This window comes from Nymphaea colorata, chromosome 3, assembly GCF_008831285.2.
Source record: "Nymphaea colorata isolate Beijing-Zhang1983 chromosome 3, ASM883128v2, whole genome shotgun sequence".
NCBI classification, from domain to species: Eukaryota; Viridiplantae; Streptophyta; class Magnoliopsida; order Nymphaeales; family Nymphaeaceae; genus Nymphaea; species Nymphaea colorata.
In genome coordinates this window covers 3535665-3550119 of record NC_045140.1, presented here as the reverse complement: position 1 = coordinate 3550119, position 14455 = coordinate 3535665, and the positions used below count along the sequence as shown (strand labels likewise).

Genomic DNA, 14455 nt, shown 5'->3' with positions numbered 1-14455 from the left:
GATGAGTAGAAATACTTCGATTCATAACAGCTGATGGACCTATAAAAGGAAGAGTTCTCATTCATGGAATAGGAAGAGCATTGTTTTGGGGTGGGAAGAAGTGGGGCACCTTTGTGCTTAACTCGTTGGTAGAGGATTCATACACCAGGTCAAAAGCCACTTCTCAGCATTTTTGCAAATCAGCCTGAGCTCTTTTTTCCTCTTTGTATCAAGGATATGCTGTTGAACCCTTGGCTTAATCCTCTATTTGAGAATATTGGTCTTGGTAATATATGGGGTTCTTTGGCTACTCGAGGAAAGGTGGTCGAAATCACCCTCCCTTTTTCTCTGACCATGGGTTCTGGGTAGTGAACATCAGTCAATTAAAGTGCAGCCCATCCACTGTTTGCAGTCTAGAGAAATAGCGCTTATAAGAATCGAACTGATGACCATGTTTTTACCAGCCCACCAGCTACGCTAAGTCTTCTCGAGGCAGATGAGGTTATTTGAATGCACACAATATGTCTAAAAAATGAAATTTATGGTCAGATGTGCATAAAGAAGCTTGGTGAACCGTGGAGATGCTGGATTTGGGGAAATCAAGCCCCTATGAGAACTAGATGGGTTCTCTACTTGGCTGCTGAGGGCTGATTGTGCACCCATGATGGTCTAGTGATGGAGGCAGGTGTGGGCACAGTGTGAGCACTTGCCCACACAGAGCCCAAAGAACGTGTATTTTCATATTGGCACTTTAGGGTAAATTTTCTCATCTACATATTGGTGCCCCCTAAAAACTTTGAAATTTTTAAATTAGTGTCTCTCAACCAAAATTTTATGGCTCTGCCCCTAGTCTATTGTCACTTGTGCAGGGATGAACTTGGAATCTAATTTCCGCGTTCTTTGGGAGTGCCTAGAGGTGGTTAAAATATAGAGATCATTGATTCACAGATTTAATGTCTGTGTGGTTTGAATTAGATCGGTGAAATGGAGATTATTTTGTTGTGGCAAAGCAAATTTAAGGAAAAATGGATCAGAGGTGGATGGAGAACCTTGCTCCCAGTGACGGTGTGGAATATACGGAAGAAGACCATAACGCTTGGGCAAGCTGACGAGAATCATATAGAGTTTAAGATTCTTGCAGCGTCTGGGATCAATTAAAAGCTGTTCTTTGTACTCAATAGGATCCCAGAGGTATGCAAAGACTCTTCGTTTTGGTCAGTTGCCAAGACCCGTGGCCCTCTTTTAGGTCTTGGTTGAATCCATGGCTTTCCACTGTAGAGTTCCCTTTCTTGTTCATTCTTTAATTTGTTTCTTTGGATGAAAGGAAGGGAGACATGCTCCAAGGGACATAGCTCAAACGGGTAGACTGCATGTTTCCAATTCAATTCAAAGGAGGCCATACTTTTGTACCAAAACGAGGGGTAAGTACTACATGCAAATGCATCGCATGATAAAGACGCAGTTCTGAACCCCAAGGTCAAGGAGAAGAAGAAAAAACTTGGGTCTCATTGAAGGAGGGAGACTTGTACCCAGCAGGTTGCAGTGGAGATCTCAATATAAGAAACACCGAAAGCACAGACACCAGCTAAAAAGCCAAAAAAATATACATGTAAAATAGTTGATAAATTGAAGTTTCTCCTAAAAAAGTGTGAAATATCGGCGATATTTTGGTTTTGCAATTTGAAAGGGCTTGTACCTGAAAAGCAAGGTCTAAATCTAAAGCCCTCCCAAAACCCTTCTTCTCAAGCTTCCTTTCTCCGTAGCGGTCTTCTTCCTACACTCCCTCTACTCACACCCAGAACGATGCCATCTTCCGCGACCGTCTGCCACTCTCGGAGGCTCTTCGGAAATCTCATTCTTCGCCTGACGTGCTCCACCAGCCAAGCGAGTCGATTCCAGAAACCCCACGGTCCGTCGACCTCTCAGCATCGTCTGGTCTCCCTTTCGAGTTTCTCGTCGCATTCGACTCCAATATCCACTCCGTCGGCTGCCCACGAGAAGGTTCTACTCGCAGAGTTGGTCTCGGAGAAGAAATGGTCGAAAGAGACGGAGAAGGCGTTAGATGGTGCTGGTTTCCTATTGACCCACGAAACCGTCGTCTACGTTCTGAAAAAGCTCGAAAGTAACCCCAGAAAAGCACTAGATTTCTTCGAATGGGTCGAAGGGAAGAAGGGGTTGCCGATTAGCCCCGTCTCCTATGACATCTTGATCAAAATTGCTGCGCATAAGGATTTTATGAAAGAATTCTGGCGTATCGTCAAAGAGATGCAGGACCGCGGGCTCGTCGTCGACGAAGAAACGTATCAGAACATATTGACGAGGTTCGTGAAGGAAAGGATGGTGAACGAAGCCGCCGCGTGGAAGCAATTGAAGAGCTTGATGCAGGAAAAGAGCACATTGAGGACGAATGTGGAATCTGTAGTCGGAATAATCTCGGGATGGGATTGGAACGAACAGGTCGAGGCGCAATTGGGAAGTCTTGATCTACAGTTCAGTGATGTGCTTGTGATCAGAGTGTTGAGGGAGCTCCGGGCTCTTCCTTTGAAGGCTCTAAACTTCTTCCGGTGGGTCGGCGGGCAGCCCAATTACAGACACACTGCTACTACATATGGTTCAATTGTTCGGGTGCTCGGGCGCACCGATTCGATCGAAGAGTTCTGGAACATTGTGAGGGAGATGAAGGATGAAGGCTTTGAATTGGATTTTGACACGTACATAAAGCTTGCTAGGCGGTTCCAGAAGTGGAAGATGATGAAGGATGCAGTTGATCTCTATGAGTTTATGATGGAAGGTCCATACAAGCCTTCCATGCAGGATTGCAGTTTGCTCTTGCAGCAAATTGCTCTCTCAGGCTTGCCGGATATGGATTTGGTGTTCCGAGTTGTTCAGATTTTCGAAAAAGGCGGGAATTCACTTTCGAAGTCCGTCTATGATGGTATTCACAGATCCTTAACCAGTGTTGGCAGATTTGATGAGGCAAATCAAATCATGAAGACGATGAAAGACGCGGGATTCGAGCCCGATAACATCACTCACAGTCAACTTGTTTTTGGGTTGTGCAAGGCAGGAAGATTAGAGGAAGCTCGTAAGACGTTGGATGAAATGGAAGAACACGGTTGCACCCCTGATCTTAAGACTTGGACGATCTTGATCCAGGGACATTTTCTTGTTGGTGAAGTCAATCAAGCATTGTCTTGTTTCACAAGGATGTTGGAGAAGAACTGTGATGCTGATGCTGATCTCATTGCTGTGATGGTGAAAGGCCTCTGTGATAAGAACAGAGTGGTAGATGCTTACACCATACTTGTTGAAATTGTAGAGACTGGTAATTTGAGACCATGGCAGGCGACGTACAAGCTCTTGATTGAAAGGCTACTGAAGAATGGTAGGCTTGAAGAAGGTCTGAAGCTTCTAAATTTGATGAAGAGCCACGGCTTCCCACCATTTCCAGAACCTTTTGTCGATTATATTTCCAAGCGTGGAACAGTTGAAGATGGCATGGACTTTTTGAAGGCGCTGACTGTGAAGCGTTTCCCTTCTACTTCAGCACATGTTCATCTTTTGCAGGCATTTTTCAAGGAAGGTAGGAATCCTGAAGCCCAAGATTTGCTGTATAAATTTCCACATCATATTCGCAACCATGCCGATGTTTTGAGTCTGTTTGGATCTTCAAATCCTAAAGCGAAGGCTGCTGCTTAATCTTTTATCAAGCGCCTTTAATGATGCCTATGTGTCTTCATGGCCAATTCCGGTGCGTCTAAATGTACGTCTTCCCGTTTACACTTCAAAAGACAGATGAACGTTCATGACAGGGAATGCCAATTTTGAATAGTTTGAGTCTGTGACTGCACCTTTTACGCTAGAAAAAGTGGACATGAATCATTGGTTTTCGTTGTTACTTATGAGTTGAATTTAATAGCTCAACCAAGTTGTACCATGAACATACGACCGCCATCTTCAGCATGGATCTTCTATAATGTATTCAAATGAGTTCAGCAGTTGAAGTTTTAGAAGATTCAAGAGGTTTCACCTGAATATAATTATACCAGTCGGATCATCCTCGATTTCCACTTGACAGAATAAAGTCAGACTTTTTCCTTTCAGATTTTAGCTGATTTGGGTAGCTTTTACGCTTCAGGCAATTCCACCGATTGTACACCAAATACGTCTTCTGTTTGTGGCATGCTCGAAGACCCTGCTTTAAGCCAAGCATGATTCCATGGGTATTGGCTGAATCAAACCGATATTCAAAACATGATATTATTGAGTTCATATTCTTTAGAAAGGGAAGGGTCTTTTGGGATTAGACTTCAAGAAGTTTAAGGATTAACCAAAAAGACATCATTATTCATTAAGATAAAAAATACTTTTCTCGGTACTTCAGTTAGTGTAAACTCCCCTGAATCAGCTGGGTGGTTTCCAGCGAAGATAAGGCATCAACCAGCGCTCAGATGGAGGTAGTTATCCAAAAAACCAACTTAAATGGTGATCTCATAGTTAACAGACTTAATAAAATGGTGATATCATAATTAACAGATTTAATAAACGTTACATAGCTTCCATACTTTATCTGTGACGTTAGATATACAAGCTGTGTTGGACCCCGTAAAATGTAACTCGTCAAAAAATTCAATAATACATGATGCCGTGCTCATTCTGCTAAAACATTAACACAGCACTTGCTTAAACATACATTTTTGTACCCGTGATATTTGCAGCAAATAAGTAACCGAAGGCCAGGCTAAAAAAAGTTATCTATTTTTCTCTGACAACTCGCTTTTTGCTGTCTCTATTAGCGTTAAGACAAACTTGGTACAAGTACAGCTGTAAGGATTGGCAAGAGAAGCATGAGCGAGGAAAGGGAGCTTTCTTAAAGCCCTTCCACTTAAACCCTGCGGAACACAAAAACGCATTAGGGGGCATAGAAGGAACTTAAAGTTTGATAGAAAAAAGATTCACTACAATAAAGACACAAAGCTGATGGTTCCTAACCTCGCATATGTTTGCTGCTTCAAGCAACTGCTTAGATAGACATGCTCCATTTTCAACTTCACGCAACTTCTCTATCAAGCTTATGTAGTTTGGAATTTCTAGGGGATCATGGTCCTGAAAAATGGAAACAAATAATCAGACACACAAACACTGGAACCAAAGGCCCCTTTGAGTGTTCTGACTCTGAGTATGAAAACATTCAGGTTCAATGATTTTGAAAAATCAACCACAGTTTAAACCAGCAAAGGTAGGTCCCCAAATCCCAGTGGTTTGTCTTGCTATCTAAAAAAAAAAAAATCAACCAGATACTCCATCTTAGTTGAGAAATAGTTGTGAATCACATTGAACTAACTAAGGAAGATTTGGTAGGGCCTGGAAGGACATGCCTTCCTAAAGAAGTGTGTAATCATTTGCAAGTTGATGGAACAAATTTTGCCTGGAATTTACTTTTAGCTCCATGGCATTCTGTCATTAGCTGTAAAATGATGACAAAGCAAATTTCACCTCGGTATGCAAAAGTATCCCAGTTCGCAGGAGTTCCAATACACATGACCTCAATATCTCATAACGTGCTTGAAGGGTAGGAGGGCCAACATATGCCTTGATATCAGCACGATCAACAAAAGCAATATCTGTCATCTAAAACACCCTAAGATCATATGCTCAATCTAGAAATATCAGAACAATGATAACAAGTTTGAAGCACATACATGAACGATTGCAAACACACGACATGCAGAAAAAAGTAAGGCATCAGCAATGGGTGGCAAGAAAGATGATGGCCTTGACCGCTTGGAGCATGTAGTCAATGTTGTCAATATCATTAATGAAGCAGAATCACCTTTAGAAAAGGATCCACAGAACCATATTGGTCGTTTGTAAGCACTCTATGAATTTAAAATGTTAGTATCACGCCTGGTATCAGCCAACATCACCCATATAATTTTAGTAAAAGGCTGGATCACACATTGACAACAATGCATTCTAACTACAAGACGTAACGTTGGCAGTCACATTCTGTAGAATAATATATATAGTGAGCCATTGCATTGAAATTCAACCGGGATATCAAAACCTAGTGGGCATTTAATCACCTCTGATCATAGCCAGAGGTAATCCAAGGTTGTAGCTGAAAATAAGACGTGCTGTATTGATTTAGATCTGGGTCCAATCCGTTTTTATATTTTTGTTACAGGGACCTGTGTGTACACGAACAGACCTATTATTCTGTAACTTATCCATGTACCTGTAAATTAGCTGTTTATATTCAACGGGATTAGGGCATGCCTAAGGCCTTGATGCCATATACAGCTGAAGAAATCCCCTCACCCTCTTGTCCCTTCTCACGTTAAAGAAATCGGGGCGCATCATGATCTTACATGGTATTAGAGCCATAGATTAAGGAATAGCTTGCTTATAAAAGTGTTACATTGGAAATCTGCTATCCACCTCAAGTTCAGGCTTTTAGGATTATTTCTTTCTCATCCAATCCTGGTTGATTCTTTGCTCTATATTCTGTTTTCATTTTTTTTTACACATGATTCCTCTCAATTTTTTTTTTCCTAGTAGGAACCGAAAATTGAAAATCCTCTTCCCTCTAGGCACCTCACCCGGTCGAGACTTCAAAACTTCACTGTTTACAACACTTCTTGTCCTCTTTCTTCCAGTCCAGTTGACATCAACTTCTTGTTCTTTCTTTTGCTATGTTTATGTGTCATTGCTTAATATCTGACCTGGCCAGAGCTGAATAGTTCTTCTCTTCTTTCTTCTGTTATGTTGCTCCTTGCAATCAGATCTATCTCCAAGTATTTTTCTAATTTACCCATGTCTGAATGGTTATTCCCTGATTAAGAATAGTCCAACTCTCTAGCTCAGCTTTCCCAATGTCTGCAGTCATAGTTTTATTCCACTCTGATTTCTCTTGGCCACACGTACAACCCCCTGATATATGAGAGGAGACTCCAAGAGTTACGTGTGCTGGTTCAAAAGAACAATCTATGGGTTGGAATAGGCATAGATGTTTGCGGTTTAATAGTTTCTGGTTTAAAATTCAAAAACATGGATTTCAGTTATCTCACCTGGACCACTTTTTATTCGTCTATGCAAGTCATGTTTTATCACCTTCTTATTCTCATATATAGATGACATTCTTATCACAGGAAATTCATATGATCACATAACAAAGATGAATCTGTTCCTAAGCAACAGATTCAAGATTGTTAGAATATATTGTATTGGGAACCGGGTCCATATTTGGACCCGGTCCTATGGGGCACGGATACCGAGGTGGGCTCGGTACCCTAGGCGGCACTCTTTCTCTCCCTCCTATATATTCTTCACTTACATGTAATTGTTGAGTTAAGTGAATATTATTTTCTCTCTCCTAGGGTTGCGGTTTGCCCCTAGGTCAGAGCTTCCCCGTGGTTTTTCACCTCTTTCTGAGGTTTTCCACGTATATTGTGTGTTCCTTCTCTGCTCTCTCCTTGTGGTTCGTGTTTCTACAAAGATGAAAGCTCTTGAAGTTTTACATTACTTTCTTGGAGTTAAAGTTGATAAGATAAGCACAAAAATTTTAGTTGATGTTCTAATTAAGGAGAGCATGAAAGACTCTAAGATATTAGTCACAAAAAGTGTCCTACATTGCAAATTAGCTGCCCATGATGGAAAGTTATGTGACAATCCTACCATATATCCATTGGACAATAAAAAATAAGCATGTCTGATGAAACAGTAGCTGCTATCTACTCCAATAACAAACCAGTGGTTTAATACATTCCATCGGAGTGTTCCAATGTTTGACTTTAACCCACTCCAATATTGTTTATTTGGTTAATCAAGTACATATTCATGTACAAGGCGCAACCTAGACATATGGAGGTAATTAAACTAATTTTGAGACACTCAAAAAGGACAATTGAAGATGGCCTATTTTACAAAAAGACATTGCTACAAAAAGGTAAGTATGAACAGGTTGTATATAGTGATGCACATTGGAACTTGATGGTTCAAGTCAAGTCAAACAACTTGATGACTAAAGACTTGTACATGCTCATGATTCAGGTCTTCAAGAACGTGTACAACTTGATGGACCGTGAACCGAAGATGTGTTGTATTGGTTTGGATTTAGGTCTGATCCATGTGTATAGGGACAAGCCTATTGATATGTAACTTATTCATGTACTTTTAGGACTCATATATTAGCTGTTCACATTTAATGATATTAGGAAATGCCTAAGATTTTGAGGCTACCATTATAGTACTGAAGAAATCCTCTCTCTCTCTCTCTCTTGTCAACTCTTCTTTTTCACCTTGAACAAATTTGGAAATCAAGATGTAACGGTAGGATCTTGGATCCCAAGATTTCAGATCCTCGATTTCTAATGAGGATCTGAAGTTCTTTGTCTGTAAGATGCATGGGCAACATCATGAATTTTCAATTCTTGTATCATAATATCTACAGACCTCTCTCCTCTAACTTGAGATCTATAAATCTTAAATTTATGGTTCTCAAATCTGCAGTTTGCTAGAACCATGGATTTAAGGTGAACCTTACCTTGAATTAGACAATTAGTTCTAGACGTAAGGGAAACAAACACCCTCATATTGGTCACTTACCAATTGCAGCTGTAATGTTGGATGTTGTTAAAATAAACACATTAGGCCAGGCCTTTAACCGGTCCAGCTGAGTAAGTAAAGCATTCACAACCTGCAAAAGAAAAAAGAAAAAAAAAACAAACGAATAAATGCTACAGAGAGAAATCCTAGAACATAGAACATTAAATACATTGCTTCATCAGCTTTATCGTAATGCACTTTGATTTAAGCAGAAATTGTCAGTCAACACAGGTACAAAAGGTTACCCGAATAGAATCTGAAGGTTCAGAACCAGATAAGGCTGCTTGTCGGGCAGCAGCAAGGCTCTCCACTTCATCTGTAAACGACAATTGTTAAGATATCTCAGTCCACATATAATGAGAAGCAAGCCAATAAGAAGGGCCAAAATCATAACATAAGTTAGTGGTACAACAGGAGGACTGCTTGGAGCAACAATAAGAAAGAGACATACTCTAAAAGAACAAAAATTTCCAGCACACTAAGGGGCCAAAAAAAAGTCAAATGGTATGAACTCAAGTCATTATTCAGAATTCATAACCGTTCATAATATATTCATGAAAGTAAAAACAGAATGCTAATTCTTTGCCCTCAGATTCAATGCATAACAAAACTATGAGCAACCATAAAATTGTAGTAAGAAATAGATATGATAGCAAGATGCCAAGAAGTGACCAGCAAATGCATTTCATGTCAACAGCCAGTCCCAAATAGCCAATCAGTTACACTATAGCCTAACAAGTACTCACCTCCCATCAGAAAAAGGCAACTCTTTTCTTCTCCTAAAAAAATCTCATTTATTTCCTTGTTACATTGGAAATGCACTGTAAATGAATTTACACATGAACTACCATTGCAAACTTGTGAACAAGGATGAGCTTCTTCTTTAGTGACTTGAAGAAGAACGACAGAGCAAAGAAATGTTTGAAGCATCGACATGATGAAAGTGACACGATGAAATGCAGACTAAGAAACAAAATAAAGGCGCAACAGACAGTAATATTTATAAAGATGGGTAGGTAAGGGTTTGGGGAGAGAAATAGCCAATCAGTTACACTATAACCTAACAAGTAATGCTAATTCTTTGCCCTCAGATTCAATGCATAACAAAACTATGAGCAACCATAAAATTGTAGTAAGAAATAGATATGATAGCAAGATGCCAAGAAGTGACCAGCAAATGCATTTCATGTCAACAGCCAGTCCCAAATAGCCAATCAGTTACACTATAACCTAACAAGTACTCACCTATCAAAACAAAGACCAAATTGTTTTCCTCCTCCACCATTTCTTGAATCTTTTGGAAAAGCTTTGCAACCTACAACAAGGAAAAGTGTGAAGACGTAGTTTCTACCAACTCACACTTTTTTATTGTGCAATATTAATTCATAATGTGCCCCAAAATGTTAGGAAACATAAATAACTTTGCTGACATCAGCATTAATTGCTAAATAAAATTCAATTCATACTACGGTACAGAGCTTGTCCATGTCTGACTATTGAATTCATAGTACCAAATTAACTAAAACATTAGCTCACAAAATGTGTAGATAGCATGGCAGCAGCAGAATCAGTTTGATCATTTGCAGGTGCATAAACTATTTGAACTTTGAAGTGCCTCCTTGATACATATTCCTCTTACTTTCAAAGAGTCCTTTTCTATGTAAGGGGCATTATACATATTCCTCTTACTTTCAAAGAGCCCTTTTCTATGTAAGGGGCATGTCAAATGATGCATAGGGAAGCTGGGTACAGGACGACAGGTGGGGATACAAGTGCAAACAATTTTCAAAAAGCTTGGGTAAGGGAATACAGCTATACAAACATATATATATATATATATGAGATTTTAAGAAAATAACTTGCATTCATTGTTTATAACTTTATATTCATAAATTTATAAATTAATAACAAAAATACAAAAAATATACAAAATACTAGTATAGCATGTTCAAGCTGTATCCTGTACCTGCATGCATGACCAGCCATGTCGACACAAGTATGGTGCCCTTCCAGGAGTGAATGTGTGACATAGGAGGAAAGATATATGCTACATGAGCCAGCTGGACCAAAAAAATATACTTCCAACAAATAAAATTGTGTCTGCTCATTAGACCCTTGAATGATGGGACCTGTTGAGCAAGTCCCATGCTCTTGAGCTTCACTTTCATCACTTCTAAAAGTTTTCATCTATTCCAATGTATTTTTCTTCTATTGTTAGAAAACTGTATCGATCAATGATTCTATTTAAGCTTGTTCACAAGTGTTTTCATGTGTACTCAAAGTTCACAACTTCCACTAATGTATATTGCCTAAGTACTTGAGGGCCTGAGGCCTGTACTGCTCTTTGTTAAATTTGTTTTTCTGCTACAATGTACTTTAGTTTCTTTACCAATATCACGAACCCCATTTACAACTAAATATGCCAGAAATAGTGGGCATTTTTGAATTCTAAGTTCTTATGTAATAACCCATCCAATTTTCAAACGCCTTTGAGTTTAGCTGTCTTGCTTCTTTTCCTTGGATCATGTTCCCCTTAGGTTATCTTAAACTCCCAAAATCCTAAAAAATGAATCAACCCCATTTACATATAAAATTTCCAGCAAAGAGAAACATATTTGAATTCTAAAACTTTTCTTAATCCATCAGACTTTTCAAGTGTCTTAGAATTCATCTGTTGTCTCTTCCCTGGATGGATATTCACCTTAGCGCTATCTACAACTCTCAAAAGCCCAAAAAGATGAGAGAGCTGAATTCCTGTTAATTACAACCTAAAGGAGACCTGAGCTATGCATGTTCAGTTAATGTTAACTGGAAGTCTAGAATCCACCAAAACCAATGTTACCTCCCGGAAAGAAAAAAGACAAAACAGATCATCCAGTTGGGAACTCACGAATCATGATCTCCCTATTTAAGAAAAGAAAATTGATGTGTAAAAGAGTAACCATTGCCATATAGCAAAAGCTTTTGATTCAAGTATTGCATGCTTGGAAATGAATAATAGACATGCTTTCATCTATATCCAACAGTATATGCAACTCAGAAGGGTTGCACATTCACTAAAATTTACCAGAACCAATAGTTAAGAGCTCCTCAATGGGCATAATAGAACTAAACTAACAATAAATAAAGAATATAAGAAGATAACTCTCGGTGGATGACTTACCAATTTTCCACTTTCCGAAAACCATTTACTGAACAAAGAATGGGCATTCACTTCAACCAATTGACATTGGGTGTACCTGAGGTGATAAACAGCACACAAAAACATTCACACAGACAACCAATTATTATTGAGGTCAATAGATACATAGCTTAAAATTCAAACCTTGAACTCAAACGAATGGAAAGCTTCTGAGCCAAAGCTTTGCACAAAGATGTTTTCCCAGTTCCTGGTGGTCCATGCAAGAGAACAACACTAGACAAAAAGTTAAATTAAAAGATTAGGTTACATCATCTCAATGGAAAAAACATTCAAACAGACTTTATTTTCTTTCTCATGGGAACAGAAAAACCATAAAGAGCTTAATTTCACATTTCATGAAACTCTGGAAACAAAAACTTTACTCATGGCCATTAAAAACTATACTTTTTTGAAACTTGAAAGAGCCTAACCATTTATTTAGATACAAGGTAGAAGAACTGAGCTTGAGAACCACCATACCGCAGTTCTCTATCTAAGAATACACAGTCACTTACCGATTCCATGACACAAGAAATGGATCTACTCTTTTCTCTGTGAAAATTAAAGCACTCCCAGCATAACGCAGCAACCGTTGTTTGAGACCTGTTTCATAAATTAAGCTGAAAAATATATATGGATATCAGCTGAGAAGTCTGTAGAAACCCCAAAGTCCCAAGTATTAGCAAGAAATTACCTTTCCCATAAACCATCAAATTCTCTAGCAGGGAGAACCCATTCCTGAAAGCTAGAAAGTAGCTCATCCCCGCTAGGTTCCTCACCAGGTCCCTCTTCACTAAGCTAACAGTGACACCACGAACATGGTCAAAGATTAGATAAACTAAGACATAAAAGAAAAAGGTTCAAACAGAAGTGAGTATGAGACACAGAACTGTTTATGATGTTAATGCATGACTTTTTTTTTTCCAACGCTACCCGCTTATCAAAGATAGTGACATATAAGAAATATACTGAATGCCCGAAAAAGAAAAATGATTGGAGAATACCTGGATACGAATGAGAAGGACCAGTAATAAAAAATCGATGAAAGGGGTCCGATTAAAGGCAAAAGATGAACAAGAAAAATTAATATATATCCAAGATCATCACCTGAAATACATGCACAAGTGGCTTGGCTTGCCAAAACAAGACAACTTTCCCACTTTCTACCCATTCATCTGCAAACAAAAAGTTCCCATACCAACCAACCAATAAGGCAATAACATATTGGGGACTGTCATACAGGCCATTAGTTAAGCAGTAATACCTGTGTCACAAATGCAAATTCTTTGTACGTTCTGTGCTAGAAACATATCATCATCAGGCACCGGAATAGGACCATCCGTATAACTCAAGCTTCTCTTTTCCAGCATCCTGGTGCAAGGTAAAAGATGAATCCAAGTAATTCATGCTTGCCACCTATTTTAAGAATAAAAAAGGTAGGACAAATCAAGAACCAAGAAACTACATAACAGATCTAACTAATAGCAGCCTGGAACTAGCTAATGCTCCTTGCTGAAAAATTGAATTGGCCTTTTGTCTAGGCCAGAAATCGGTCTCTTGAATCAGCTGCACTTTGTAGTTTATACTCATTATATCACCATTATGACATTAGCATATAAACTTAAGTGCGATCAAGAGGAAGCACATCGGCCATTTGAAGCACAAATCCATGCTGGTCCACTTAGTTCTTTGCAGCAAACTGTGACAGAACTTCCGCATTATTCCAACTCCAGAACTCTAAATGGAATGTTCCTTCCTTCCTTGAGCTTACCCGCTGTAAACAGAATCATGTACTTCTTTGCCACAAATAACTTCTTTTCCCTTTTTCATATGTCAATCGAAGAGAAATCACAGCAACGAACTAGATTATTTTGACAGCAACCGTTTGCATTGCTGAAGTATAAAGTTGAAACCTAAACCCGATCCGAACAAAAAAGCAGGATAATTTGGTGGTTGAAGGTAGAAAGCCAAAATCATCACCTTTCGACTGCAGCTCGAACATCTTCGAACCGTGCCACACTCGAAGGCTTCAAGCAGACCTCCACTGCAATTCCACGATTAGATTTATAGAAAGGAATAGGGTAGCAGAGAAAGATCTGCAATTCCACGATTAAATTTATGGAAAGGGACAGCGAAGCAGAGAGAGATTTTGGTTCATTCGTTCACCTGATACATGGACCTCGTCGTTGAGGGAGAGAGTGGAGGACGCGGTTGTGGGAAGAGGGTGATCTTGATTTCCTCGTTCTTGGGATGGGGAGGGGGAGGAAGGTTGGACAAGGGGCTCAGTCTCCAAGCCGTTCTGGGACGAGATCTCCATGGGAGTGCTCATCTCTCTCTCTCTCTCGCGCGCGCGCTCTCTTTTTCTCTCTCTGTGTGTGTCTGTGGAGAGGATTCCTTGAGCTCGGAGAAGAAGAGGGAAGGAAGTGGGGGAGCGAAGCAGAATGCGTGTGGAAAACCCCTCACCCTTTTATCCCTTTCGAAATTTGGGCGGGAGACGAGCGTCCGAGGTATGAGTTCAGAGCTTCTGGTAACTGACGGTTCGGATCTTTGACGTAGAACCCGAATAACCCGATCCATTTTATAAGCATTGCTTGTGTTTTCTTTGGGAGAGCCGAAGAAATATTTGGTCACATGGACCGAAAGTATGCGTTTTGGTTGAAGTTGTACTATTCAAAAAAAAGAAGTCTG

The 14455-nt window shown here is 39.6% G+C and overlaps 2 protein-coding genes across 2 annotated transcripts; one reads left to right on the top strand and one right to left on the bottom strand.

The window, feature by feature from the left end:
• The first annotated feature begins 1664 nt into the window (after positions 1–1664).
• Positions 1665–4006, top strand: LOC116251314 (pentatricopeptide repeat-containing protein At3g48250, chloroplastic-like). Its single transcript, XM_031625500.2, has one exon. The coding sequence runs from the start codon at positions 1783–1785 to the stop codon at positions 3676–3678; it is 1896 nt and encodes a 631-aa protein (XP_031481360.1). The 5' UTR covers positions 1665–1782; the 3' UTR covers positions 3679–4006.
• Positions 4007–4485: 479 nt separating this feature from the next.
• On the bottom strand, positions 4486–14218 carry LOC116251315 (pachytene checkpoint protein 2 homolog). The gene is made up of 14 exons (XM_031625501.2): positions 13934–14218; positions 13748–13811; positions 13032–13138; positions 12875–12942; positions 12462–12565; positions 12283–12387; positions 11912–12001; positions 11750–11825; positions 9832–9901; positions 8832–8902; positions 8587–8677; positions 5476–5603; positions 4972–5085; positions 4486–4871 (listed from the first exon to the last, which is right to left on the bottom strand). The coding sequence occupies exons 1-14, from the start codon at positions 14094–14096 to the stop codon at positions 4731–4733; spliced, it is 1392 nt and encodes a 463-aa protein (XP_031481361.1). The 5' UTR covers positions 14097–14218; the 3' UTR covers positions 4486–4730.
• Positions 14219–14455: the final 237 nt, after the last annotated feature.